Raw genomic sequence first — 26,154 nt, forward strand, 5'->3', positions numbered from 1 at the left:
CCTCGGCGCCTGCGCCTGCGTAGAGGCGCCGTCCCTGAAGTTTGTTGTGGTGCGCGGCGTCCCGGAGGCCTGCGGCTGGGGGACCGGGTCGCGGTGCCGCCATGGCGGTGCGACAGGCGCTGGGCCGGGGCCTACAGCTGGGTCGAGCGCTACTGCTGCGTTTCACGGCCAAGCCTGGCCCGGCCTATGGCTGGGGACGGCCCGAGCGGCCGGGCCCCGCGGCGGGATGGGGCCGCGGAGAACGCCGGGGTCAGACCGCGGGACCCGGCGCGGAGCCGCGCAGGCTCGGGCTCGGGCTGCCCGACCGCTACCGCTTCTTCCGCCAGTCGGTGGTCGGGCTGGCGGCGCGGCTCCAGCGGCAGTTCGCTGTGCGGGCCCGGGGTGGCGTGGGCCCTTGTGGCCGGGCCGTGTTTCTGGCCTTCGGTCTGGGCCTGGGCCTCATCGAGGAGAAGCAGGCGGAGGGCCGGCGGGCGGCGTCGGCCTGTCAGGAGATCCAGGTGGGCGCCGGCCGGGGGCGGGGCTAATGTGGGGGCGGGGCGAGGGGCGGGGCTGGGATCACCTGCTGCCTGGGGCCGCGGCGGGTCAAGGTCTACCTCTCTGTCAGAGCTGGAAATTCGTTGGAAATGACCATTGAAGGTTCATTTGCGGTGATACTGATCTCCTGATATGGAGCCAGCACCTCACATTTTCCCTTCCTCAAACAGCACCTTTTCGTCGTTATGCTGCTAATTATAGCTCCCGCTGCACCAGGGCTAATGGCTCTGTGTTTAATTTTCTAAAATGTAATGACAGTTAAATCATAGCACTTCTGTTCCTGAGGTAGCTGTCATCCTCAGTTTATGGATGGGGAAAAGTACTCAGAGAGGTGGAGTAATTTGCTCAAAGGCACACAGCTAATAGAGGCCAGTACCCAAAGTCTGACTCTTCAAGGCCTGTGCCTTTAACCTAAGCCTCCACAGTTTAGCCAAGTTAGTGACATAGCTGAAGCCAAAGTAAAAACTATGAACAGCGGTAGAAAACAGGACCTAACAGTTTTTAGTTAACCTGTGTAAATTTATCAGGAGCCACTGAATATGGGGTGGGGGTGGGGGTGGGAGTTGAGCTTTTCAAATGCTTAAAATAGCTCAGAGATCTGTGTTTCTGTTCAACCAAAATCTGTATTAGGCATCTGCAGAGAGACAGAACCAATAGCATGTGTTTATAAACAGATTTGTTTTAAGGAGTTGTCTCTGCAATTACGGAGGCTGGCAAATCCAGAATCTGTGGGGTAGTTAGGTAGGCGGGAGACCCAGGAAGAGCCATTGTTGTGGTTCAAGTCTGAAGGCCATCCACTGGCCGAATTCCCATTTCTTCCAGGGGGTTCAGTCTTCTTCCTGGGATTTGAAACCACTCACTGCGTTACTACAGTGCCTGCATTGTACAGCTTAGGGTGGAGGTCAGGGAAGGTAGTGTGACTTGCCCAGGGACACAGCTGGTCAAGGACTGGGCAATGTCTGCCGTGTTTTCTGGTTTTCAGCCCTTGTTCCAGTTCTCCTGACTCATCCATCACCAGCGTGTCTCATGTTTGAGCTCTGGCCAGTTTGGGTGACAGGTGATGTCTGGCCTAGTCCCCAGCTGCTGTCCTTGTCAGCAGGAGATGTAGATGTGGAAAACAGTATGGCAGTTCCCAAACAATTACAAATAGATTTCTCATTTGATTCAGCAATTCCTCTTCTGGGTATGTGCCCAAAAGAACTGAAAGCAGAGACTTGAGCAGATGTTTGTACACCCATGTTCACAGCAGCGTTGTTCACAATAGTCGGAAGACGGAAGCAGCCCACATATCCATGGATGGATGAATGGATAAACAAAGTGTGGTATCTAAATACAATGGAGTATTATTCAGCCTTGAAAAGAAATTCTGACGCGTGGTAGAACATGCATGAAACTTGAGAACATTATGCTAAGTGAAATAAGCCAATTACAAAAGGATAGGTGTTGGGATGCCTAGGAGTCTCTGTCGCTTAGGTGTTGGACTCCTCGTTTTCAGATTTTTTTTTAAGTAATCTCTACACCCAATGTGGGGCTCAGTCCTACAACCCCCGATATCAGGAGTCACATGCTTTACTGACGGAGCCAGCCAGATGCCCCGAGAGTCCGACCTTTGTTTTTCTCTTAGAGAGAGAGAGGGGAAGGAAGGAAAGAAAAAGAAGGAAAGAAAGAAAAAAAACAAAAGAAAGAAAAGAGAAAGAAAGGAAAGAAAGGGAAAGAAAGAAAAGAAAAAGAATCTTAAGCAGTCTCCACACTCAGCACGGAGCCCGACGTGGGGCTCCATCCCACGACCCTCGGATCATGACGTAAGCCGAAATCAAGAGTCACATGCTCAACCAACTTCCACCCAGGCGCCCCTCCCCCCCCCCCCCCCCCCCAACAAGATCCAACTCTTGATGTCAGGTCTTGATCTCAGGGTCGTGAGTTCAAGCCCCTGGTTGGGTATGAAGCCTACTTTAAAAAACACACACAACAACAGGACAGATATTGTATGATTCCACTCATATGAAATACTTAGTCAATTCACAGAGACAGAAAGTGGAATGGTGGCTACCAGGGACTGGAGGGAGGAGGGAATGGGAAGTGTATATAGAGCTTCAGTTTTGCCAGATGAAGAGAGTCATGGTGATGGATGGTGGTGATGGTGGCACAACCAGGTGAATGTGCTTAGTGCCATGGAACTGTACATTTAAAAATGATTTCGGGGCGCCTGGGTGGCGCAGTCGGTTAAGCGTCCGACTTCAGCCAGGTCACAATCTTGCGGTCCGTGAGTTCGAGCCCCGCGTCAGGCTCTGGGCTGATGGCTCAGAGCCTGGAGCCTGTTTCCGATTCTGTGTCTCCCTCTCTCTCTGCCCCTCCCCCGTTCATGCTCTGTCTCTCTCTGTCCCAAAAATAAATAAACGTTGAAAAAAAAAATTTTTTTTTTAAAAAAATGATTTAAATAGTAAATAGTCATAGCAGCATTATTCACAGTAGCAAAATATTAAAAACAACCCGCACATCCTTCGGCAGGTAAATTGTTAAACTCTGGTACAGCTGTACGGTGAATATTAAGCAATAACCAGGCATCAACTGTTGATACAGGTAACAACCTCAAGATATTATGCCTAGTGAAAAAGGTCCCAAAGGGGTATATACTGTGTGACTCCATTTATATAACATTCCTTTTTTTTTTTTTTTTTTTTAGTGTTTTTATTTATTTTTGAGACAGAGACAGAGCATGAGCAGGAAGCTGTTTGGGTCAGACAACGAAGCCTTGGCTTTGGGGCAGGAACCAGTGCTCCCAGAGGCACTCAGTGCTTCATCTGGTTTGTTTGTTGCTGCAGCTTTTGGTATCTTTGGACAAAACCATCCGTATTCTGATCAGAAAATGGAAAGTGACTTTGATCCCCGAATGCAGCCCTTTGGTCTGTATTCTCCAAAATTGGGCAGTTCTTGCTTTGCAACACTGCTTTCCCACAGTATTCATTAGACTGGAGAAAAATGACCAATCAGTGGATCCATAAATTATGATATGTTTGGAAACTGGGCCTTTAAGATTTTGTTTGCATCTTTTTTTAATGTTTACTTATTTATTTTAAGGGGGTGGGAGGAGAGAGAGACAAAGAGACAGACAGACAGAATATCCCAAGCAGGCTCCATGCTCAGCTCAGAGCTCAACCGTGAGATCATGACCTGAGCCAAAATCAAGAGTCGGACACTCAACTGACTGAGCCACCCAGGCGGCCCAGATTTTGTTTGTATCCTGCTTGTGTATCTGTATGTGTGTCCATGTGTGTAGTAAATGTGAGATTTTTTTCTCTACCTGTGGATGGTGCTACTAAAATTAATTTGACAAAGAGGTCAATGTAGTTGGTTTAAAGGCAAGTGCTTGTAAGAATTAGGCATTCCAAAACTGAGAAAAACACTTTTAAGGTCATGTGATTTGGGAAAATATTCAATATTAAAGCTAATTCAGGGTTGTTGGTTTAATTAAAATGGACGTGTTTTTAAAGTTCCCAGTAGTAGACGTAGGAGGTACAACTGTTGTTTGTTCTGCCTGTGTTTACTGCAAGTCAATAGGTTCATGTTATAAAGTGTTTTGGTAATCTAAACATAATCACTGAGAACTAACATGGGTTTCTTTTTGGCTTCTATTAAGGGAAACAACTCTGTATGCAAGGGAATTGAGACTGGTTATTTAAAGAAAGAAAACTTAGGACAAAACCTGATTTTAAGAAGTTGTAGAAGATTTGTGAGAAGGAAATCTTTGGAAAGGAATTTTGTGCATGGTCGGGACTAAGATTATGGAGATGAGTGCATAAAGAAGTTTTTTAGGGAGTGGTCGACACCTGGGGAAGAGAAGGCTGGTTGAGAGAACAGGATCAGGCAGAGGTTGAGCAGTGACACAACCTCAACAGAAGCCTCAGCTGACTCTCTGAGGAGTTTCCAAAAGTTGGGTTCCTCTTTAGAACCAGCCTAAACTGGGGCAGAGGGCTGGACTTTCATACACTTGAACTGAATGGCCATTAGATGAGACCGCCTGGGAAGAGGGCATGGCCTGGACAAGGCAGGTGTCTTCAGTCAACGCCCTCCCTTGTGAGCCCTGAGAGCTAAGAACCATTAGCAGCATGCCCACCAGCTGACGGTCCTTCATTCCTGATGGGGGTTCTGGTCAGCACATCCCAGCACAAGGACTCAGCTCCATGCAGCACCCTGGATGGCCCCGTCTCAGTAAGTGTATGTCAACATGGGCAGTGACAGGAAGGGACAAAGGAGGGACTACATACCATTTTTCAAAAATTTGCCTTGTTGGAATGAATGAGTTTTGCTATCAGAAGTACATCAATATGAGATTAGAAGTTGGTTTTCCTGTTACAAACGACAGTTTTCTGGGGCGTCTGGGTGGCTCAGTTGGTTGAGCATCCAACGTGGGCTCAGGTCATGATCTCATGGTTTGAGCCCCACGTCGGGCTTTGCACTGACAGATCAGCACCTGCTTCAGAGTCTCAGGTCTCCCTCTCTCTCTGCCCCTCCCCCACTCGAGAGTTCATGCACTCTCTCCCTCTCTCTCAAACATAAATACTGGGGTGCCTGGGTGGCTCAGGTGGTTACAGTTACACGTCTGACTCTGGATTTTAGCTCAGGTCATGATCTCACAGTTGGAGAGTTCGAGCCCCACATTGGGAGCCTGTTTGGGATTCTCTGTCCCCCCCTCTCTCTGTCCTTCCCCTGCTCGTGCTCACGCTCTATCAAATAAATAAACTTAAAAAAAAATGATAGTAAGTAAAGCCTTCTGATATTTCTGACCAACTTCCCAAGATTCAACTTCTAAATGAAATCTTTTTTTTTTTTTTTTTTTTTTTTACTAATTAGGCTTGTTTATTTGGTATGTCAAATTACATGGGAAGCACTGTCAAATAAGTGAGGATAAACCTTAGATTGTATGAGTGGATGCTATAACTCTTCCAGAAACTGTATAAAATTCCTAAGGTTTTGACATGTCCTGGGGTAATGTCATCATTTGTAATTCCAATTATTGAAGTGTTGTGTGTCACAGAAAAACCATGGCCATTTTTTTAGTTTTCTGTCATTTATAGTTATTGTTTTACTCTGATGCTATTACAGATGGGTTTCAGCTTAAGGAGATTCATGGGAAGGACTTTTGACAAATACGGGTCTCTCATACCAGTAAGATGATAAAGCCAAACTGAGTAAGAACTTCTGGAACTAACAGGAAAACCATTCAAACAGAGCAAGAATTAGTAACATGGGACTGAATGAATTGAGGAAGATAATTACTCTTGATTGAAACACTGCTGGTTCTCTAATGTTTGCTCTTCCAGATTTAAGGAAAGTGTTTTTCTCTTAAGCTATTATGACTTGCAGAAATTTGGTAGAATAATCCCTTTGTAAACAAACATGATACATTTATCTTTTTCTCCCCACCTGATCCCTCCAGATTCGGAAACTCTCAGTGAGTATTCTTATATTTTCGTGGCAATGTATGTATTTGTATACGTTCAGTAAGAATCTGTTCTTAGGACAGGACACATTTGGAAACATTGGTTATATTATCAGGGCTTTGACTGGAATATCATATTTGAGGGAGACATGCATTGACTCAGATATGAGCAGACACCTTTAAGGAACTAAGGCTGACGTTTTGGAGCCAATGAAGTGCCTTGGAAAAATCAGCTTTGTACTTGCTTACAGGGTTCCCAGCAGGTCATTTTCTGGCAGGTGCAGGAACCTCAGGATATTTTAGGGACCTCAAGAAGAGAGGAACTTACCCGAATCTATAGGTATTGCAGACAGAGTCTGATGGCAAGTACTTGGCTTGGCTTCTTAGCCCTGAGAGGCTATTAAAAGTTCAGTCTGAAATTCTTTGAGAAGTTCCACCAAGCAGATTTAAAAAAAAAAAAAAAAAGGCAAACTCTGTATGGCTAGTCACTCTTGCAGTGCTCATGGAAATAATTAGGCCAACGTTGTTAAAGCTGGAGTCTTAATTTGGTTATCTTTGGTGGAAGTGGGGGTGATTTTAGGAAAAAAAATCAGACCTTTGTGGACGTTAGATTAACTGTGTTTGGATGTTTGTTGTTTGCCTCTTAAACTGGGCTGGAGCGTGAATTCTGATTTCCTCCAGTGTCTGGTTATGATTCTCCAAACTAAGGTTTCCAATTTTCTCCTATTCCCATTCCCTAACACTGTCCTTTCTCCTGAAGCCCTGCAAACTGCACACTTGAGGTAGACTTCAGGCAGTTTAGGATTATTAGAGCCGTGTTGGAACCCAAGGAGGTAGCCGGTGTCCACAGCCCAGGACACCAGAAATCAGACTGTTTGATTGCCCAGGGGGAACAATCGGGCAGATCCGGCCGCCGGGCTGGCAGCCCGTACAAAGCCTCCAAAACCCTTTGCGACGGCATTAGTAGCAGACGCAGACTTGCCCAAACACCACCCTCGGATTCCTCTGAAGACCGAAGGAGAGCTGCCCGTCCACAGCTCCCGAGAACCACCCAGTGGCAGCTGCCTGCCAGGGTCCTTGCACGACAGAGAGTGGTCTCTGAGATCAGAAGCCTCTGAGATTGTGCCGGGAGCTCAACAGGCAAGGTGTGCCAGCTGCAGAATTTAGAAGTTTTGGCCTCTTAACTAACAAGTGTTCTGTGTTGGGCCGTCTCTGTTTGCAGCGAAGGTACAGAGTTTGAGAAAAAGTTCTTCCGAATAACGGGAGAGAAAGGTAGGTGGCCTGAGCCCAGGATGAGCAGTAAAACCCAGTTTGGTTGTGCTTTTATTAGCTCTTGATCCTGTCGGCAAAGACCTTGCCTGGCTCTGCCTCTCCCCCACTCCCCCGACTTCCCTTTACTTGAGCTTTATTAGGCACCTTGGCTCATCGCGCCTGTTTTGTTCCTCACAGGCAATTTTCACCCAGAAAAACAAGCTGCTCCCGGACCCACTGGACACCCGATGCTGGCAGGGCTTCCGGCTGGAGGAGTATGTGATAGGACAGCCCATTGGCAAGGGTTGCAGCGCAGCTGTGTACGAAGCCACCGTGCCTGTGCTGCCCCAGAGCCTGGAGGTGGCAAGGAGCATCGGGCTTCTTCCTGGCAGAGGCCCAGATACCGCTCCCCAGGAAGAGGAGCCGGCTTCCCGGGCCCCTGGCTTTCCCTTAGCCATCAAGATGATGTGGAACATCTCGGTGAGGAGGGGGCCTTTTGCCTTTGGGTTGGGCGTTTCTCAAAACGCCAGTCTTGGTGGACCCGATAGTGCCCTTTACCGGGAAGTAGACGGGCGGAGTCTCCACAGTACAGGCGCCTCAAATTGTGACAGTCGGCGAGTCGCCTGGGGATCGGGTTAAAAGGCAGATTCTGGTCATCTGGTCTGGGGTCGGGGCTGAGATGCTGCCTTTCTCACAAGGTCCCGGGTGATGCCCGTGCTTCTGGTCTGTGCACCACACACGGGCGCCAAGGGCCTGAGCACCGGGGTTCTCATTTGTCAGTGCTGGTCCATTAGCTGGATTCAGGTGCGCAGTTTACCGCCACCCTCCCTCTTTCCCCTGACCTGCCTCACTCGAGAGGAGAGGCCACACGCCTGTCCTCCAGACTCCCCCTTTAGCCTCGTCTCCAGATCACAGGCTTGCTTGTCACCTGCCTGCCCTCAACTCTGGAAGGACGCAAAGCTTTGGGAAATTGAGTTTTTTCCCTCCACAAAAACAGATTTCTGTCTAATTTCTTTCCCTTATCACTATATAGATGGGTTTAGAAAATTAATTAAGACCTAATGTTCTTTCTCCTTCCCAGAGCATCCGTCCAAGCCTAAGAATGGGACACAGCTCATGCTGGACATTAAAGAATGCAGTTTCTTTCTTTCTTTTTTAAAGATTTTATTTTCAAGTAATCTTCACATCCAACGTGGGGCTTGAACTCAACAACCCCGAGATCCAGAGTTGCACGCTCCACTGACTGAGCCAGCCGGGCGCCCCACGAACGCAGTTTCTTGTTTTGATCTGGGGGATGAAGGTTATTAGACTATTGCCCTTCCCAGCTGGCTAATAGCTAACAAGTAGCCAAGTGCTTGGCCTGGGAAACATCCAGTGTTGGTATCAAACCTCCACTGATGGGCATGGCACCTACTGTGCTCACAAAAGCTAAAAGACTTAATTCCTGTAGGGTTCCTAACAGGTTCCACAGGGCCTGAGTGCATTCATAATGAAACAAGGAAATAGGGTGTTTTTCCTCGTGTTTGGCTCTTTCTACTGGAGGGGTGGGGAGGGCTGTCCTGTGATTCAGCACCACTTTATCCAGGGCGAGTTTGTCCAGCTCTGCCTGTCTGCTGAAGGCAGCCTGCCATGGGGAGTCTTCGTGTTCCAGTGGCCAGTTTTGAGCCTGGTGGGGACTGGAGGCATTGATGGCAGTGAGAAAGATCCCTGACCGTGACCATCTTGCCATCCCTTCCTGCCCTGGGCACCTGAGCAGCCCGGAGATTGAGGTGGGGTGTGGCAGCCCCCTGGGAGGTGGTGGGGGACAGTATCTCTTCCCTCTCAGGAGAGACTAGGCTTGGCTTGCCCCTTCAGAGAGTTTAGATTATCTTGAATGTCAAAACCAATTCTAGAGGCACCTGGCTGGCTCGGTTGTGGAGCATGTGACTCTTGATCTTGGAGTTGTGTGTTCAAGCCCCACATTGGGTATAGAGATTAAGATTTTTTTAAAAAAATTCTAGGCAGTAGCTGTCTGGTCCAGATTACAAGGAAGACTCGGACTTGCTCTGGTCCACGTAACCCTGAATTCATGATTGTGTTCCAGGCAGGCTCTTCCAGTGAAGCCATCTTGAGCACAATGAGCCAGGAGCTAGTCCCAGCTAGTCGAGTGGCCTTGGCCGGGGAGTACGGAGCAGTCACTTACAGGTACGCACCCCTCTGCCCACCGGACTGGCTGTGAGTTACGCGAGAGCAGAATCCTCCCCTGTGTCCCCGGTGTGGCGTCATGTCGATCATAAATGCTCACTGAATGATGCGGCAAATGATGGATTTGTAGTTGCTGGATAATTTCACTTGGAGAGGATTGCAGATCATCTGACCCCAACTGAAGATGCAGATCTCCCAGAGAAGGCCATCCAAAAATGCCCAATTCAGAATGTTGGAAAGTTGATCTGATTGCTCTTAAGCAATGCCCAGGTGGAATGCCGCCTCTCTGTCGCTGAACTCCATCCCCAGCAGAGGTAGCACTCATTCCACTAACAGCAGCAATGCCAAGAGATTAAAAGGTGGGGGGCTTGGTCCCCAAGAGTTCTGTGTGTGACAGAGGAGCCGGACAAGGTGGGAGCAGAGGCCGGGGAGGTAAGTGCTACCTACGGCCGTGTGTGCTCAGGCGCTGGGGGAGCGCGAACGGATGGGCCTCTTGAAGCAACCATCAGTGCTGCCTTTGGAAGGATGAGGAGGCACCACCTGGGCAGGAGGGAAGGCAGAGAGGCCTTCTCCACAGAGAGAAGAAGGGGTGGACGGCAGCCCATGCTCCTCGTGCTTTGGAAGCGCCAGGTGTGCGGTGGTGAGGATCGACGCTGAGCGGGTGACAGAGACACGTGTGGTCACTTCACGATTGTGGACCCCCAGCAGGGGCTGCATTTGGCAACTTACTGGAGGGTTAGTTTCTAGACCCAGTGGTGTCAGAAACGGGAAGGTAGACACAGGGACTTGAGAAGACACGTGGAAAGCCCCTTCTATGGTTTGGAAGGCTCCCCGTGGGGGTTCTTAGTATCATCCTCCTCTCCTTAGTCCTTTGTAGGGAAAAGTGGGTGTCTGCATGTCTGCTGCTTTCTGAGGGGTACAGCTGTCTTCAGGCGGCTTTCTGTGTTCACCTCAGCCTGCTGACATGCTGTCGGGTAGCTCATGTGAGCACCAATGCCTCTGCGGTGGAGGGGCCGCCCAGACCTCCCATCTGAAGTGGTCCTTGTCTCTCACCAGTCCCTTACCCTGCTTTGTCTTCACGGCATTCATCCCCATTTGACCTTAAGTCACAGATGTCTGTCTATTCTCTCTCCCGCTGTCCTAGAAGCTCTTGAGGGCAGGGCTTTTCTGTTTTGTTTGCTGTGTACCCTTGCAGCTCAGTAAATGTCCATTGGATGATTCCATGAATATGGCATCAGTGACTCAGGAGACATTAGTGACTCAGGAGAAACGGTCTCAGTCCCTGAGAGCACTTCTGTTTCTACCTAGCCTCTGCTCATCTAGGGACCTCAGGCTCAGACCTTTGTGATCTGCTCCTCCCACTTCTCCCCCCGATGCTTACACTCTGTGCTCCACCATATTGAATCCATAAGGCCCTCCTCCAAATGCACCGCACTCCTCCTTGCCTGTCTTCCTACGTTGCAGTTAGCTGTACTTGGGCTGCCCTCCCCACAGCCTCCTGTCCCACTCCAGGTCTCCACACACACATACCTTACACGGACACGCTCATCCCCAGGCTCCCATGGCAACCGAGCCGAGCTTTCCCACTGTGGCACAGACGACCCTGAACTGTGATCCTCCTGATTCTATTACTAGCTCCGGTGCCCCAAGGCTAGGAACACTTTAACTCCCTTGATTGCACACAGGGGTGCACTCAGATGGACTGGAGAGCGAGAGCAGTAGGAGGCCACCTGTGGACTGGCTCTACAAAGCTCGGGAACTGAGGCGGATCTTCGGATGGGGGTGGCCATCTTGCTCCCTCAGTGTTGTCTTCGTGTCTTTGGGTTTCTCCTCCACTCTGAACTCTCTCACCCAGTGTCCTTCTTTCTTCCCCCATAGCTCTTCTGTTCCTGTGTGCCTTTGATCACATGGGTGACTTTTGGCCGGCACCTTCCACTGTCAGTTCCATTGCTGACTGCTAGATTACCGTCATGTTTTTTCATTAATGTTCCTCCAAGAGAGAATCTAACCAGCCCCCTTCCCTTTTCCCACCAACCGTTTGGGTCTCCGATGTGACTGCAGGCTCCTTGCCCTTAGGTCAGGTGCCCACCCAGTCAGTAGTGCCTGAGGGGTGGGGCTGATACATAGCAGGCCGACTCACACCATCCAGAACATGGCCACTGTGCGCCAGCAGGCCTGTGGGTGTGGGGATCCCTGAGGAGGAGGTCTGGGAAGGCAAGTGATGGCTGTACTACAACATCTGTGCCCATTCATTTATTCAACCAAGGTTTATTGAGCTCATACTCCATGTTAAGGGTTAGAACTTGGCAATCATAGGGGCATCTGGGTGGCTCAGTCAGTTGAGCATCTGACTTTGGCTCAGGTCATGATCTCGCAGTTCACGAGTTGGAGCCCTGCATCGGGCTGTGTGCTGACAGCTCAGAGTCTTGAGCTTGCTTTGGATTCTGTGTTTCCTTCTCTCTCTGAAATAAACATTAAAAAAACAAAAAACAAAAAAAACCTTGCAATCATAGAGATTCTGGGTCCTTTGTAAGTATTAACAACCTTACAAGGTGTGTTACTACCCTATTCCCTTTGGCAGTTGAGACTGAGCGCAGAGAAGTAACCTGACCAAGGGCTTACAGTGGCCGACCTGGAACTCAAACCAGAGTCAGATTCCAGAGTCTCTTGACCACTGTATTCTGCAGCATGGGATGGATGCATGGACAGATGGATGGGCCAGCGGAGTCCTCAAATGTGATTAGTCATCTTTATGGGTTTGTTTTTTCACTCTAACACCAGGCTCTGCACCTGACACAAAGCAGATCTGTACTAAGTGCTTGATTAAAATGGGTGATTAAATGTCAGTATTTATCGTGGTATAATTATCTTTCCGTTGGTCTCATTTGGCTGAACTAGAAAGTCCAAGGGAAGTCCCAAGCAACTGGCCCCTCACCCCAACATCATCCGGGTCTTCCGTGCCTTCACCTCTTCTGTACCACTGCTGCCAGGGGCCCTGGTCGACTACCCTGATGTGCTGCCGCCACGTCTTCACCCCGAAGGCCTGGGCCACGGGCGGACGCTCTTCCTCGTTATGAAGAAGTAAGTAGGAGGCGGCCCCTGGCCCTGTGCACCTGCAGCCCCCGGGGTGGCAGGGAGGAGGCCCTCGTCCTTCTGTAGGGCAAGGCCACGGTGAGGGCAGACTGCCCTAGAGAGCAGCGTCCCTTTAGGATGATTTTTCATGAAAACAGAACTTCGTCTTCACTTAGAACATAGTTTTCACCTAGTGTTTTTAGTACATTTGATTCTTGCTCCTTCTCTACGGCTTGCCTTACCAGTTGTGTGTGTCTCGTTTAACACAAAAAGTTCTCTCTCCTTGCTCTCTGTACCTACTGGCATTGCTGTAATGGGCATTTTAAGGAAAGAGTGTCTGCTCCATTACTTTCATCACGTGGGGCCCGAGCTCTCACTTCCTAATTCAGGGTAATGGGTGGGAACAGAAAGGATACTTGAGGGAGAAAAGATTAAGAAACTCCACAATGAGGAAGGATCGTCATCCTACGTAAGATGCTGGGGACCAATGATGTGTGATAGCCAGAGGCCCTGTCACCCTCTCCACCAGCTACCCCTGCACCCTGCGCCAGTACCTTCGTATGAACACCCCGAGCCCCCGCCTCGCCACCGTGATGATCCTGCAGCTCCTGGAGGGGGTGGATCATCTGGTTCAACAGGGCGTCGCGCACAGAGACTTGAAATCTGACAACATTCTCGTGGAGCTGGACGCAGGTGGGTCCCTGCCCTACCTCACAGCCATCCGGGGCGCACCAGACTCACGTCTGCAAACATTTAAGGACCCTTCAGGTCCTTTTTGACTTTGTATGTTCTGTTACACGTTGTCTTAATTTCACTCCGTGCACAAGAGGGGAGCAATCTCTCCTTCAAAATGGAGGCCTTTGTTCTCTTTGTAGGGCTTGTGGAATGATTCCTTTCTGTGGCCCACTTACAGAACACAAGACTCGGTGGCAGAAGTTCTCTTAAAGTAAAAGAGAGGTAGTAGACTGTAGCTTAGTAGAAAAAAGCATTTTCAGACAGTGAGAGCTGTCCAAAGATAAGCCCAGCTGCCCCTGGGGATCCCGAGTTCCCCACGCTGGAGGCACTGAAGTAGAGGCTAGATGGCCCCTTACCTGGGCTGTTTTAAAGCAGATTTGTATGTCTGCTAAGTTTTGAACTAGATTGAAAATAAGAGGCAATTAAATTGCTAGAGGAACTAGGTTTTTAAAGAAAGTCTGTGTGAATACTTTTACAGACAACTAAATCCTAATGGACCGGTTTCTTGGGTTTGGATTTGGGGTTTCAAGTTCAGATCAAAGATTCTTGGGGTGGTAAGAGCTCTTAGAGATCGTCTGAGCCCAGCACCATCTGCTGAGTAAACCATGAGCAGCTCCTTCAGTCCTGGGCTAGCTCCGATTACTTGCTTAGATTGAGCCAAGCTTTTATCCAGTTCTTTGTTTGGGGGCTGATTTCCTGGAGGCATTTCTGTGCTCACTTAGCTGGCCCTCCCGTTGAGCTCTCTGGGGACAGGGTAGCCATCCAGGCCTGGCCAGCCTGCGCTCCTGGACCAACATGGAGTCCTTGTAAACCCCTCTCACCCGTGTCTTGACGGTGGCCATGGTGGGGATCATAGGAAGGCCTCTCGGAGGGGCCAGTCACTTACCTCTGCCTGTCCCTTCCCCAGATGGCTGCCCCTGGTTGGTGATCACAGATTTTGGTTGCTGCCTGGCTGATGAGCGCATTGGCCTGCAGCTGCCTTTCACCAGCTGGTATGTGGACCGGGGTGGAAACGGCTGCCTGATGGCTCCTGAGGTGAGTCCCGCTGAGCAGGTCTTGTGCCATCAGCAAACATACTTCTCCACCGTGCTTCCACTGAGAGGACAAGACTGACTTCCTCATTATTTACTCAACACCTCCATCTTTTCTGACCCTTAACTTGGCACAAGTCCCTTGCAACCTGAGTAGATTCTCATGGGTCCTAGCCACAGCTCAAATTCTGGGTTCTTGGGACAGAGTTCCGATCAGCCCAGGAGGCAGATGCTGTGCCGGAACATGAATGCATTCTAGGTGCCAGCAGCGTGAAGCTCACTCATTGCTTTCCTAACAGGTGTCCACAGCCTGCCCGGGCCCCAGAGCAGTGATTGACTACGGCAAAGCCGATGCCTGGGCAGTGGGTGCACTCGCCTACGAAATCTTCGGGCTCTCTAATCCCTTTTATGGCCAGGGCAGGGCCCACCTTGAAAGCCGCAGTTACCAGGAGGCTCAGCTGCCCGCACTGCCCAAGTCGGTGCCTCTAGAAGCAAGACAGTTGGTGAGGTCACTGCTCCAGCGAGAGGCCAGCAAGGTGAGGCTGTCCCCAGGTCTTGCAGGAGTTGTGTGAAAGTTTATGTTCCAGAGTAAAGACCAGGTTTGGGCAAGACTAGAGTCACCGATAGCTCCTCTGTCCTAACCAAGTTTGTACAGGAGAACAAACTTTAGTATAAATAGGAGTAGGGGAGGTAGCCACCAGCTTACAGTTCCAGCAACGCAACTTGTCTTGGCTTCAGTGGCTTCAGTTACTTAGAGGGAAGAAGATGCATTTTTAAGAAATGTTTAACAGAGTTGTAGCTTCTAGGAACAGCCAACATCTAATGAAACAGAGGTGAGGCCTCGCCCAAGAGCAGATCTGGACCTGCCCAGGCCAGGCGGCATGCCTAGGGAAGAGCACAAAGGCAGACATGGTTCAAACCCCTGTCCTCCCGCCTCCCTGCCACCGCACAGCATGTGCTCAGTGCCACCAGTTACTGAGGAGAGGTCATCCACAGGCGGCTCGTGGCCCTTCCTTGACGGGGAGGCTATTTCCAAGACACACGTGGCCTGTGGCACCTTTGTGCACCTGGAAAAGCCTGCAGCATGGAGGGCGAGCAGCCAGCGTGTGTCAGGAGAGCGAAGGGTGTTGTAGGAAGGAGAGACATAGGGGTGGACAAGAATTTGGGGCCAGAGAAGGGAAGACCCTGAAATGAGGATTCATTGACGGATCGGGTTTGGGGCCACATGCTTTGCCAGCCACATGTTCTAAGCTTCCGCTTCTCTGCCTGTTGCAGAGACCGTCTGCCCGAGTGGCTGCTAATGTGCTTCATTTAAGCCTCTGGGGGGAACACACCCTGGCCCTGAAGAATCTGAAACTAGACAAGATGGTCGGCTGGCTCCTCCAACAGTCCGCTGCCACTTTACTGGCCAACAGGCTCACGGAGAAGAGCTGCGTGGAGACAAAGATGAAGATGTTATTTCTGGCCAACCTGGAGTATGAAACGCTGTGCCAGGCAGCCCTGCTCCTCTGCTCCTGGAGAGCAGCCCCATAAGGGCCCTGCTGTAGCTGAATTACTAAAAGAACTTAGCAGCATCCGTGTGGTGATGGTCTGTGAATGGGCAGAGCTCCCAGGAGTGAGGGCGGGAGCAGGAGAACACATGGCGTAGGGAGGGCTGGTCAGCCCCGGAGAAGGCCTCTGGTTTGGCAAATGGAAGGAACAGCTAGCTCACGTCCAAGTTCAGCCCGTAGCTACTAACTCACCCTAGCCGTGCCATCTTAGGTGCCTCACGTAACCTGTGTGGTCTGACGTTCTCACGGGCAGCGTCGAGGAGCTGGCAAACGGACTGTCTCGTAGCGCAGAAGCAGTCTTAAATATGTAAATACACCGAAATTTGAATTTCACGGGTAACTAATATTTTAATTTTTTCCAACTATTTGAAAACCCGAAAAACAGGCAGCAGGCGACTGGCCCACAAGTCAGAGTTTGCCAACCCCTGGTCTAGATGAATTCAAAAGGCCTAATTCTAAAAAGACACCCTGATTAATCACAAGGCCCCTTGTGTGTAAATGCTAATAGAAGGTGAGAAGACCGGAGCACACAGCCAGAGGCATGCATTCTCTGCAGCAAATGAGGAGGAGTGAGGTGTCACCTGCTGACCAAAAGTCCTCATGGACCTCTGTGAAGCCGGTGGCTGAGCTGGTCTGTTAGGTCTGGAGGTGAGGCTGAGTGAGGCCCAGACGTGTGCCCCCCCCTCCCCCCCCCCCCCCCCCCCCCCTCCAGAGGGCCCAGCAAGGCCATGCCTGTTGGTAGCAGAGCATGACTCCAGGAAGGGACTGCGGCTTGTTTGAAAGTGGCAGCCATGAATCAGCCCGCGTGCTTCCTGAGCTAAGGCAGACATCTGCCCAGGTCGGTATATTTGGGTGTCAGAATGAAAACATCCAGTGAGGCCTGAGAAGTAGGAAGCCTCTGCACTTCAGTCAAGCATTCTGGAAAGCTCTGGGGTGTCTCTGCGGATGCATTTCCACCGAGCTCCTCCAGCTACTAAATCGAATCTAGTGGAGCTAGAAGTAATGAAGAAATGGAAGTTAACCGTGTAGTGTTTTATTGCTAATCTGCCTTTTGACCAGCATTTCTTATAGAAATCGTGAAGAATTAAATGCACGTTTTCAACTGCAGAAGACGTTATTTGCTTTGAATTGAATACGTGGCTTTAAGAGTGATCTTTATACCATAATAAAGAGAACAATGAGGAAGGGATTTCACGTGGTTTTACACATGCTTTTTAGGACTACAGCTACTGCCTAAAGCAAGGTGAATGTATATTTTAGTTCCTTTCAAAGAAGCAATTCTGTAATTCTATTAAGTCAAGCACTGTCACCCCAATTTCCCCACCGGCCTCAGTGCGTTATTAGAAGTGAGGAAGTGTCATGATTTCACACTTAAGGAAAATACGCTTGGCGACACTTAGAGGCCACTTACTATTTTGTGTCTCGTGGCTGAACAGCATCCCCACCACAGCAAAGCACACGGGAGCCACATCAAGTTGGAGGGCAAGGTTTCTTTTTATCTTGGAAATGAGAGTGACCACACATGGAAAATACCACTTAGCATTAGGTGGAAAAACTCAACATAAAAATCATCCCCCAACCCCCACCCCCTTGGTACTCAGTGCCGCGTCTCCCACTGAGGTGAGACTCTGCCACTGTCCCACAGCTTAAAAAAACAAACAAACAAGTGAAACACACACACCACCATAAAGACAACCCACCCTATGTAACCCCCATCTGCATGTTTTGAGGAGTCCCAGGGCTCGGCCGCCTCAGTCGGACTTCTCCTTCTCCTTCATGTGCAAGAAGACCGTGCTGAAGATAAAGAGCCCCAGCATCATGGAGAAGGCGCTGGCGTAGTACGGGTAGGCCGAGGGGATGAAGCGCTCGTACTGCGTGTGTTGGAGCGGCCTCACCGACACCTGCAACACGACAGAGGGGACAGGCCCCGGCCACTCAGCAGCCCAGGCGAGGCCCACTCCGGCCGCAAAGGGGACCGTGACTTTGGCTCACCTGAGTGGAAGAGTGCAAGTGTGTGTAGCCTAGCCGGTTGTAATCCACTTTAAACTGGAACACTCCATACACATCGGGCAACTTGAACTGGACGCTGTATTTGCCACCTGTGGGGGGAGCCAAGACCACCAGGAGGGGTGTCTCCGTCAGCCTCACAAGAGCGAGCACCGCGGGACTGTCGTCCTGCCGCTGTCCCCCGTGAGAGCACTACTTGCCTTTCTTCTTCAAGAAGGTCCTCACGAAAGGATCGATGCGGACAAACTCTAGCTGGATGTCATCACCATCAAAGGGGACCCATCTGCCATTTGAGAGCTGCTCAATCACGATGCTGTACTCCTGAGACGACAGGCCGGTCGGCCGGAGGAGTCACCACCCTCGGAGCAGCACCGAGTCCCTCGTGGACCCGGCAGGAACCCCCGGGCGAGCCCCGGCTCCCCAGCCCAACGCCCCTCTCCACCTCGGCCCTGGACCACCAACGTCTGCACCCAGACTGCCCCACTCGCGGACGGGCCGGGCACTGTCAGGGAGCCCTGCCGCCACCTTCGCTGCAGTCTCCCCCCCTCTCCCCCCAACCAGCAGAACGCACCAGCAGAGCCCTCCCGCTTCTACACCTCCACGACAAACCCACACCTCTTCACGCCTCTTTAGACACTGGCTTGTGCACCGGGCCCTCTGCACCTATGCTTTCTTAGGAGTAAAGATTAATTTATTCGTCCTTATTTAGGTCACTAAATATTCAATAAACGCTTCTGAGCTAAAGCAACCTGGCCCAAACCACAGGGGTCCCTCCTGCTCCAAGACGCTCTTACCACTAGGTCGGTGACGGTGTAGGCGTTGGGTGGGGCGGTCTCACCCACCCGATGGTGGGACACGGGCCCCACACGGAGGACACCCTCCTCCTTGAACACCCAGCGGGAGAGGGCCACAGCTAGCTCGTAGTTGCCCGTCTGGGAATACCTGCAGAAGGGGCAAACAGGAGGCTAGGGGCCCAGAACCGACTTCTTTGCAGTGATGCCGGACAGTCACGATCCATGGAGACAAACTGCCTGAAACTAGCTTCTGCCTGGAGACCATACGTATCTAGGTATCCTGCTTCAAGGAACGGGGAAAAGAGGTCAGGTGGTGTTGCTGTGGGGTCACCTGCACAACAAACACACTCGCTGAAACATCTCCGGGTAAGCCGCTGCCACCTTGAAAAGTCTAGGGTACCAACACAGCAACGAAGTCTTCAACCCAAAGACACCTGGCCTCCGACGCTTCCAGCTGGAAGGCTCCTTCCTCCCCAGCACCAGACCACACGCCCCCTGGCCCGCCAGCACCCACCTCTGGGAGCCGGGCGCAGCCTTCTGCACCGCCGAGTTGAAGAAGGCATCGCTGAAGAAGTCCAGGGAGCCGCTGAAGACGACCCGGGCGTTGTTCCTGGCCTGGAGCCCAGCAATGAGCAGGGTGTTCTTCCCCACCGCGTGGGGGTACTGGGAACAACAGAGGGCTGTCATCCAGGAGAGCCCGGGGAAAGGACAGGCAGCTGGGCCTCTGGGGCAAGAGGACAGCAGGCCGGACGTCAACCTGAGGGCGGCACCGGAGGCCCCGGCGCCTCTGCCCCTTCCTGCTCCCAGCAACCTCTCCCTCACCAGCCTCCGCCCCGTGTGCTCTCCTCTTACTCCTGCTCGTCTTCACATAAAGGGCCTCGCCGCTGGGCCCGGGACCCGGAGGCCTCAAGGCTGCAACGGCCCCTCACCTGGGTGATAGGTTTATCCGGGAAGAAGGAGTAAGACGTGGAGGAGCCCGTCAGGATGTCCAACACCAAAGGATTGTCAGGATCGGCCACCATCCTACAGAAGGAAAGGAGAACACCCCACAGGGACCCTGAGAACTGAGCTCAAGGACCTGGGTCCCGAAGAGTCACTTCTTCACAGGGACGAGTCCTGCTTTCTCAGCAGTCGCACGCCTGCCACGCCACTAGCTCTCCTCTCGCTGCAACAACGAAGTCTGACTCGGAGTGTCCTAAATTAATCTCTCCCCTCTCCTCCAGGGATAGAACCCCTAAACCATCAAGGGTGGGTTAGTTTCCCATCCTCCCCAGGTTTCTAGCGCCCTGGGCCTGCTCACTCACCCAACACCTCGAAAGAGGATGGGGTTCAGAGATGATCTCCCAACAATGGTTGGGGCCTTCAGCAGGTTCTCGGGGTCGGCCACAATGAGCGTGTGCTGCGGCAACAGAGGGAGATGGGGGTCAGGAAAAGGCGCCTCCACGCTAGGGACTCCCTTCCTACCTCCTCTCAGTTTCCAGGCTGAGCCCTGGTGGAAGGGCCCCAAACCTGGAAGGTAACGGGCCCGATTACCTGGCCAAGGTCTGAGATGTCGTAGTTGTGATGGTCAATGACGGCTGTTTTCTCCTCGTCGAACTCGATCCCACACTCACTGCCCAGCTCTCGAAGAGGGTCACCTGCAAAGACCCAAGAAATGCCTGGTTTAACCCTTACAGGTGGGCCCTGGGCCAAGCAGTGTCGCTTCCCTGGCCTCCTGGTGACTCACCCTCTCCCAGTCACCCTTAGGCCCTGCCACTTCCCCAGGCCGTGCTCAGCCCCAACTGGACAGCTGGACAACAGCACGGTTTTCTGCCTCCAGGGGTCAGAACCTGAATCAGTAACACGGAGAACCACCTGGTCCTCTGCCCACAAATACACAAAACCCCCCATTGAGGCAAAGTCATAACCTCAGGCAGACTTGACCTGAATGAGCCTGGCTTCACAGGACTTCTCCTCATCACCCCAGTCTGTCAACACTGGGAAAAACAAAAGGAGACTGGCCGGGTGCTACACCAACCAAAGCTGCGGGATACGCGTGCAGGCTCCAGAATACTGCTCTCTCCCTACTTCCACGTATGTTTGAAAATTTCCAAAATAGGGAACAACAACAAAAAAACAATCTGTCAAATTACTCTGGGTTCTGCCCAAGTAGCCAGCCCCATCTTTTCTTTCTGTAAGGGAAGGCCCACCAACACAAACAAAAACAAAGGGAAAAAACCAAACTGGGAAAAAACAGGGTTCCCAGCCCATAAAAGGCCCCACATCTCCCTGGTCCTGGTGACAGGAAAGCACAGGAGGAGGTGAATGGCTCTGTACGTCCCTCGCTCCCTGACCAGGCCCACCCAGTGAACACCAATCTGGCAACTTCCATTTGTAAAGCTTGCCAAGCTTCCTGGAGAAACGCTGGAAAGCATCAGACCTTCGCAGGTCAGACTTACCAATGTCTGAGCTGGCAGCTACCAGGACACTGCCTCCACCGTCAATAAAGGTACTGATGGTCTCCACGTTGATGTTGCCTCCGAAATCTGAAAGAAGCACCAGACTCGGTGACCCAGACGGCTCCTCTGACATTTGGGCGGGGGAGAGTGGCCCACAGACTAGCCACAGTCCATCCCAGAACAGCCCTCTGGAGGCCCAGAACGAGAGGGACATTTACCACAGATGCCCGTCTTCCCAAAGTGAAGATCCAACAGTAACAATTTGAATTCATCAACTTTTAACTTACAGAAGTATGGACGATATAGTCAAACACCTACCAATTATAGATGTCAAGTTACTTACATACATTTCGAGTCGCGTTCAAAATATATGTTTAGAAGTGCTGCGTTTTCTCAGCTACGTTTCATGATACAACTTCATTCAAACTCCTCACCTGCACCTTTCACATGAGTATCTCTGTCTTCGCCAGAGTCACTTTGGGCTAACACAGTTTTCCAGAGCCCATCAATCTCACTTCCGTCTCAACTGTCTGAGACAGGGCGCCCCTGGGTCTGAGGATGACGCAGCCACAAGTACTCATTTGCCAACACGCACGGTTTTTTCCCGTTTACCCTACAGATTTAGATCCATGAAAGACAGAACCAGTTTGTAGACTGCTTTTATTAAAGCGATCACCAAAAAGGCTCAACTTCCAACGTTTGTACTTATGAGATGATCTTTGTCAGTCAGTCCGGTCAGGTGACTATCACAAGCATCCAGAACTGGACCAAGAGTCTTCCCCAAAGTACACCCTGAGGTTCAACGTAAAGTAATGGAGGGAATGCTCAGGAATTCATGTAGTGCATGCAGAGAAGGCAAAAAAGGGACAAAGGCGGGAGGGGGAAGCTATCATATAAAGGTCGGTCAGGGAAGACCTGGGCAAGTAGCACTTGAGGTGTGAGAGTGACCCAGGCAGCACGGGGGGCGTTAAGGATGACACGTACGAGTTCCCCAAGGCAGGTGAGCCTGTCCCAGCAAGGAGCCCAGTGTGGCCGAGCCGGAGTAGGGAGGGGGGAGCAAAAGCACACGTGGCCAGGCTGAAGCAGGAGGGGCAGCTCACGGGGCTTTACAGGTCCCGTGAGGTTGGCCATAAAGAGGAGCCGCTGGAGGTTTTGAGCATGACCCCAACATGCCCTGATTTACAGTTTTAAAGAACAATTCTGGCAGCTGGGTGGAGAATCGGGCACAGGGGACTAGGGTGGAAGCACAGCAGTGGATCAGAAGGCCACCGTGATAATCGGGGCAGTGAGGAACAGAGGGAGGGGGGGAGGGGAGGGAGGGAAGAGAAAGGGAGGGGGGAAGGAGGGGCGAGGGAGGTGGGAGACGGGGTGGGCGTACACTCCTGAAGGCACAGTCAGCAGGGCCTGTGACAGGCCGGATATGGGGTGAGAGAGAGAGGGGTGCTAAGGACGACCCCAAGATCTCTGGCCCAAGCAACTGGAAGGATGGAAGGGCCATGTGCGGAGACTGGATACGGAAGTCTGTCCATTACACACCCATCAGGCAGTCGGAAATGAGTCCGTAATAGGACTTTGTGAAGATGCAACCGTGAGAACGGCCCTCTTTTCTGAGAGGTAATTTTGAGAGAAAGACAAAAAAGCAACTTCCCTCACCTTCAGGCAGAGACAGAACATCTTGTATCTGGGGACTTTACCTACATCCAGAAAGCCATCTATCCACCCACCCACAGAGAGGCCTACAGAGAGGCCAGGCAGAGTCTTAGACAATTTCAAAAGCAGCTCCTGGTGGAATACAGTAGACAGTGGTTCCCAACCAGGGGCAATTTTGCCCTGAAGGGCCATGTCTGGAGTTGCTGCTAAGCATCTGACAGTGCACAAGACAGCCCCTACTACCAAGAATTATCCAGTCCAAAATGTCAAGAAGTGCCACTGTTGGGAAATCCTTCTAAAGAGGAAAGAACCCAGACTGTAAGACAGAGATACCTGGGCTTGAATCTAGGCAATTCTGCCTTCCTGAGCTCATGTGCCCATCTATAAAATAGAACCCTGTTTTTTCAGGATCATTCTTCTGGGACCATCACTGCATGTGACTTGAGAGCCTCCTAATCCCCGAGCTGGCGAGGAACCCAGGGATACACGGAGAAGGACGCCAGAGTTCTCACACCCGAGAGGGCTAACAGAGATCACAGTACCACAGAAGGGCCCTCAGAGCCAGGGCCAAACTCTTACACCGAACCCCCCTGCCTCCACCAGCACACGTAAGCCTGTGGGGCTTACCCTGATAGGGGCAGAAAGGATAGGACAGTGATGTGGGGCAGGGCTTTAAACAACACTAAATCTCAGGGAGACTTCTTGCCTTTCCAACGATTTTCTAAGCTTGCTCCATCAAAGAGAATATCTTAGTTTGATACTGATCTTAACACTTCTTTAACATTTGCTAATTGCCTTTATAGTTCCTTCCGCTGAAAGGTAAGGATCCTGGCTTTCCATTTTTAGTAGTGATATTGAGTTCACTACTAGCTTCCTTTTTAAATGATGTTACAGTTTGTTGTTTTTTTCTTTTTTTAAGGGGTCAATCTAAAGAAAGCGTTAGGTAATTATTAACAGGTGATATGGAATACAGTAAAAATAAGGAAGGCAGTACGGAAATGACTAAGATTTGAGAAACACTGTTTAGGCTCTCTGACCTTCCCAAAGCGAGAGCCTAGCTCAGCCTCTCCCCCACCTGTCTGACCCACAGCTTCCTTCCTTCTCCTGACATCCCCATCCATCTGAGCACAACTTGTAGGCTGTCACAGGAATACCGAAGTATCAGTTGGATAATCCAGTGAAGATATGCATTCTGTTCCACAACCAGCCCTCCACTAGGCCCTGCACATACCCAGCCAGCCTCAAATAGGGGGTTGGGCTAGATTATGGCTCATGTTCTTTTCCAACTCTGAAACTGAATCCTTCTGAATTCATAGAATCAACCATCAGGAGGCTTCTGTAGGCAAACTATATTAATAGCATGCCACTTCCCCTATCCACACAGGCCAACCCAGGCGGCGGGGGGGGGGGGCTCTCCATCTTTCTATCAGGCCCTTTATAGGGAAACCCCTTCCCAGAGTAGCAGGGCCTGCTGTTCCATGGTCTGTGCAACACTTGACCCCACAACCCTCAGCTGTGTCTTTAAGAAAGGATGTTCCCTCCCGGGCCCAGGTTAGAAGTGAACGTTTTCCTCCTCCCTGGCAGCAGCAGTGCCAGGGCTGGTGACCCATGCCATGACCCAGAAAATGCACAAGACCCAGAAGAAAGCGATCGATCGTGGGCCTTTAAGTCCAGTTCTGGGAGCGACGCGCAGCACTTACCTTCCACCGAAGGGGAGAAGATGATGAGATTGTCATAGAGGAACTCCCCGTACTTAATGAGGGACAGGCTGGGGTCATCTGCGGTCTTGAACGTGAGTTCAAAAGCCCTGTCTGGACGAGAAGAAAACAGGGCGCTGAGGCAGACGGCACGCCAGGGGAAACCACCACTGCAAGGGTCACGACCGCCCCCGCAAGCGAGAGGCCAGAGCTCGCAGCTCCCTCGTGGAAAACCAGTAGGAGGGAGGGTGGTCGCTGCCCTCGGGCTCGGGAGCCTTTCCAACCCGACTGTCCCCGCCGCCCCCTCGGGTCCCGGTCTCACCCTTCAGGCTTCGGAAGAAAAGCGAGTGCGTCTCCCGCAGGTTGAGGTTGTCCAGCAGCACTAAGGTGCGGGGACCGCTAGCGCAGACCGGGCCAAGCAAGGGCAGCAGCAGCCACAGGAGAGACCAAGCGCGGGCCGCGGCCCCGGGCTCCATTTTGCGCTTCCTGCCGAGAACCCAGCCACCCGGGCACCGGAAGTGCCCCGTCTACGCTGCCCAATCGCAGTTCGTGGACTTAGAGTAACATCTGGAAACGATCCGGGTAGGCTGTGGCCGGGGGTTCCGAGCCGCTGCTGCGCGGGAGAAGAGCGGGTTAGCACCACCGGAAGTGCCCCGGTTGGAGGCTGACTCTCTGAATCCTATTGGCGGAAAGGGAGTGAGGTTCCGCCCCCCAAAGGAAAAGGCTCAATCCTAGAAAGACAGCTCTGCGACCGCAGCCAATCAAGAAGGCCGAGCGCCCTTAGGCTCCGCCCAGGCAGGACTCCCGCCGGGAGCCCAGATCCCGCCTCCTCATCAGGCGGGCTTGTCCCTTACGGGACCTGGAGAGGTTGTGGCCACTTGGAACCACCTCCTCGGTGCTCCCTGGCTGTGTCCTCACTGGCCCAGGACAGACTCGGGACTAGAAACCAGGCCCCATCTCTATCTCCAGGGAGGAAAGGGTTGGAAAACTAAGATCAGGGCTAGGATACTTTGAATCTCCTGTCACTAATGGACCCAGCGGCCTGGGTACGGGCCTGACCTACCAGGCCTGGTGGCCCATGCTGGAGGCAGCTGGATAGGCAGCGAACTGGCTTCCCGATGAAAACGCTATAGCTGGGTTCATTTCTCAGCTCCGCCTCTCACTACCCCTGCTGCTGGGGCATTTCACTTCTCTCCGGGCTACTTTCCTAGGCTGGAAATAGAAATAATAGCGAGGCTCAGCCCTCCCACTTACCTGCGTGCCTTTGGAAAAGCTGAGCTCGTGGGAGCTCAGGGGCAGGTTTTGAAGCACTTCGTGCCGAGTGTGGCTCAGCCTCCCCTCAGTAATGCTAGCTTCTAAATTGATGGGGGGCACCTGGCTCACCTCAGCCCCACACGGGTCTAAGTAAAAGCAGCTCCAAGGCTGGGTCCCAACCACAATCCTGAGGCAAATAGCGATGGTGGAGACAGAAGGCAGCTGTTCTTTTCTGACCTTTCACACTTGCCCACCCAAAAGAATGTGGGGGCAAAAGTCAGAACCTCCCTCCCTCAATCTCCTTAACTGAATCTACCTCCTCTCCATCTCCGCCGGTTCCACTGAGAGTTAAGCCTCACCCCCACCCTGGGCGTCCCAGCCCAGCCCTCCTACCCTTCTGCATACAATGCCACATCCGTTCACCTTGAACTCAGACCTGATGATGCCTGTAGGTGGCTTAGGAGTCCCACTGCTCAGGATCACCCAGGGCTCCTCACGCTCAGGTCTCCACTGAAAC

The 26,154-nt window shown here is 51.8% G+C and overlaps 2 protein-coding genes across 3 annotated transcripts; one reads left to right on the forward strand and one right to left on the reverse strand.

Annotated features, from left to right (window-relative positions):
* PINK1 (PTEN induced kinase 1) lies at positions 1-23,315 on the forward strand. Of its 2 annotated transcripts, none has more exons than XM_045475923.1 (8): positions 1-497; positions 7,424-7,705; positions 9,309-9,409; positions 12,308-12,490; positions 13,011-13,174; positions 14,124-14,251; positions 14,547-14,783; positions 15,523-16,904. In XM_045475923.1, the coding sequence occupies exons 1-8, from the start codon at positions 102-104 to the stop codon at positions 15,778-15,780; spliced, it is 1,749 nt and encodes a 582-aa protein (XP_045331879.1). In that variant the 5' UTR covers positions 1-101; the 3' UTR covers positions 15,781-16,904. The 2 variants fall into 2 exon arrangements, with proteins under 2 accessions (XP_045331879.1, XP_045331880.1); XM_045475924.1 differs by lacking the exon at positions 15,523-16,904 and adding an exon at positions 23,095-23,315 and having other exon boundaries at positions 25-497.
* DDOST (dolichyl-diphosphooligosaccharide--protein glycosyltransferase non-catalytic subunit) lies at positions 17,273-25,044 on the reverse strand. Its single transcript, XM_045475925.1, has 11 exons — positions 24,706-25,044; positions 24,387-24,497; positions 21,037-21,123; positions 20,132-20,235; positions 19,903-19,997; positions 19,528-19,621; positions 19,113-19,261; positions 18,599-18,746; positions 18,005-18,125; positions 17,790-17,896; positions 17,273-17,698 (listed from the first exon to the last, which is right to left on the reverse strand). Exons 1-11 carry the CDS (start codon positions 24,857-24,859, stop codon positions 17,549-17,551), a joined length of 1,320 nt encoding a protein of 439 aa, XP_045331881.1. The 5' UTR covers positions 24,860-25,044; the 3' UTR covers positions 17,273-17,548.
* Positions 25,045-26,154: the final 1,110 nt, after the last annotated feature.

This window comes from Leopardus geoffroyi, chromosome C1 (assembly GCF_018350155.1).
Source record: "Leopardus geoffroyi isolate Oge1 chromosome C1, O.geoffroyi_Oge1_pat1.0, whole genome shotgun sequence".
Lineage (NCBI taxonomy): Eukaryota > Metazoa > Chordata > Mammalia > Carnivora > Felidae > Leopardus > Leopardus geoffroyi.

Coding starts and splice junctions, on each gene's coding strand:
- PINK1 (XM_045475923.1), top strand. CDS start 102: ATGGCGGTGCGACAGGCGCTGGGCCGGGGCCTACAGCTGGGTCGAGCG. Junction 13,175..14,123: donor TCTCGTGGAGCTGGACGCAG/GTGGGTCCCTGC, acceptor TCCCTTCCCCAG/ATGGCTGCCCCTGGTTGGTG. Junction 14,784..15,522: donor TCCAGCGAGAGGCCAGCAAG/GTGAGGCTGTCC, acceptor TGCCTGTTGCAG/AGACCGTCTGCCCGAGTGGC.
- DDOST (XM_045475925.1), bottom strand. CDS start 24,859: ATGGAGCCCGGGGCCGCGGCCCGCGCTTGGTCTCTCCTGTGGCTGCTG. Junction 21,124..24,386: donor CTTCTCCCCTTCGGTGGAAG/GTAAGTGCTGCG, acceptor TGCTTCTTTCAG/ATTTCGGAGGCAACATCAAC. Junction 19,262..19,527: donor CGGATAAACCTATCACCCAG/GTGAGGGGCCGT, acceptor TGTTGTTCCCAG/TACCCCCACGCGGTGGGGAA.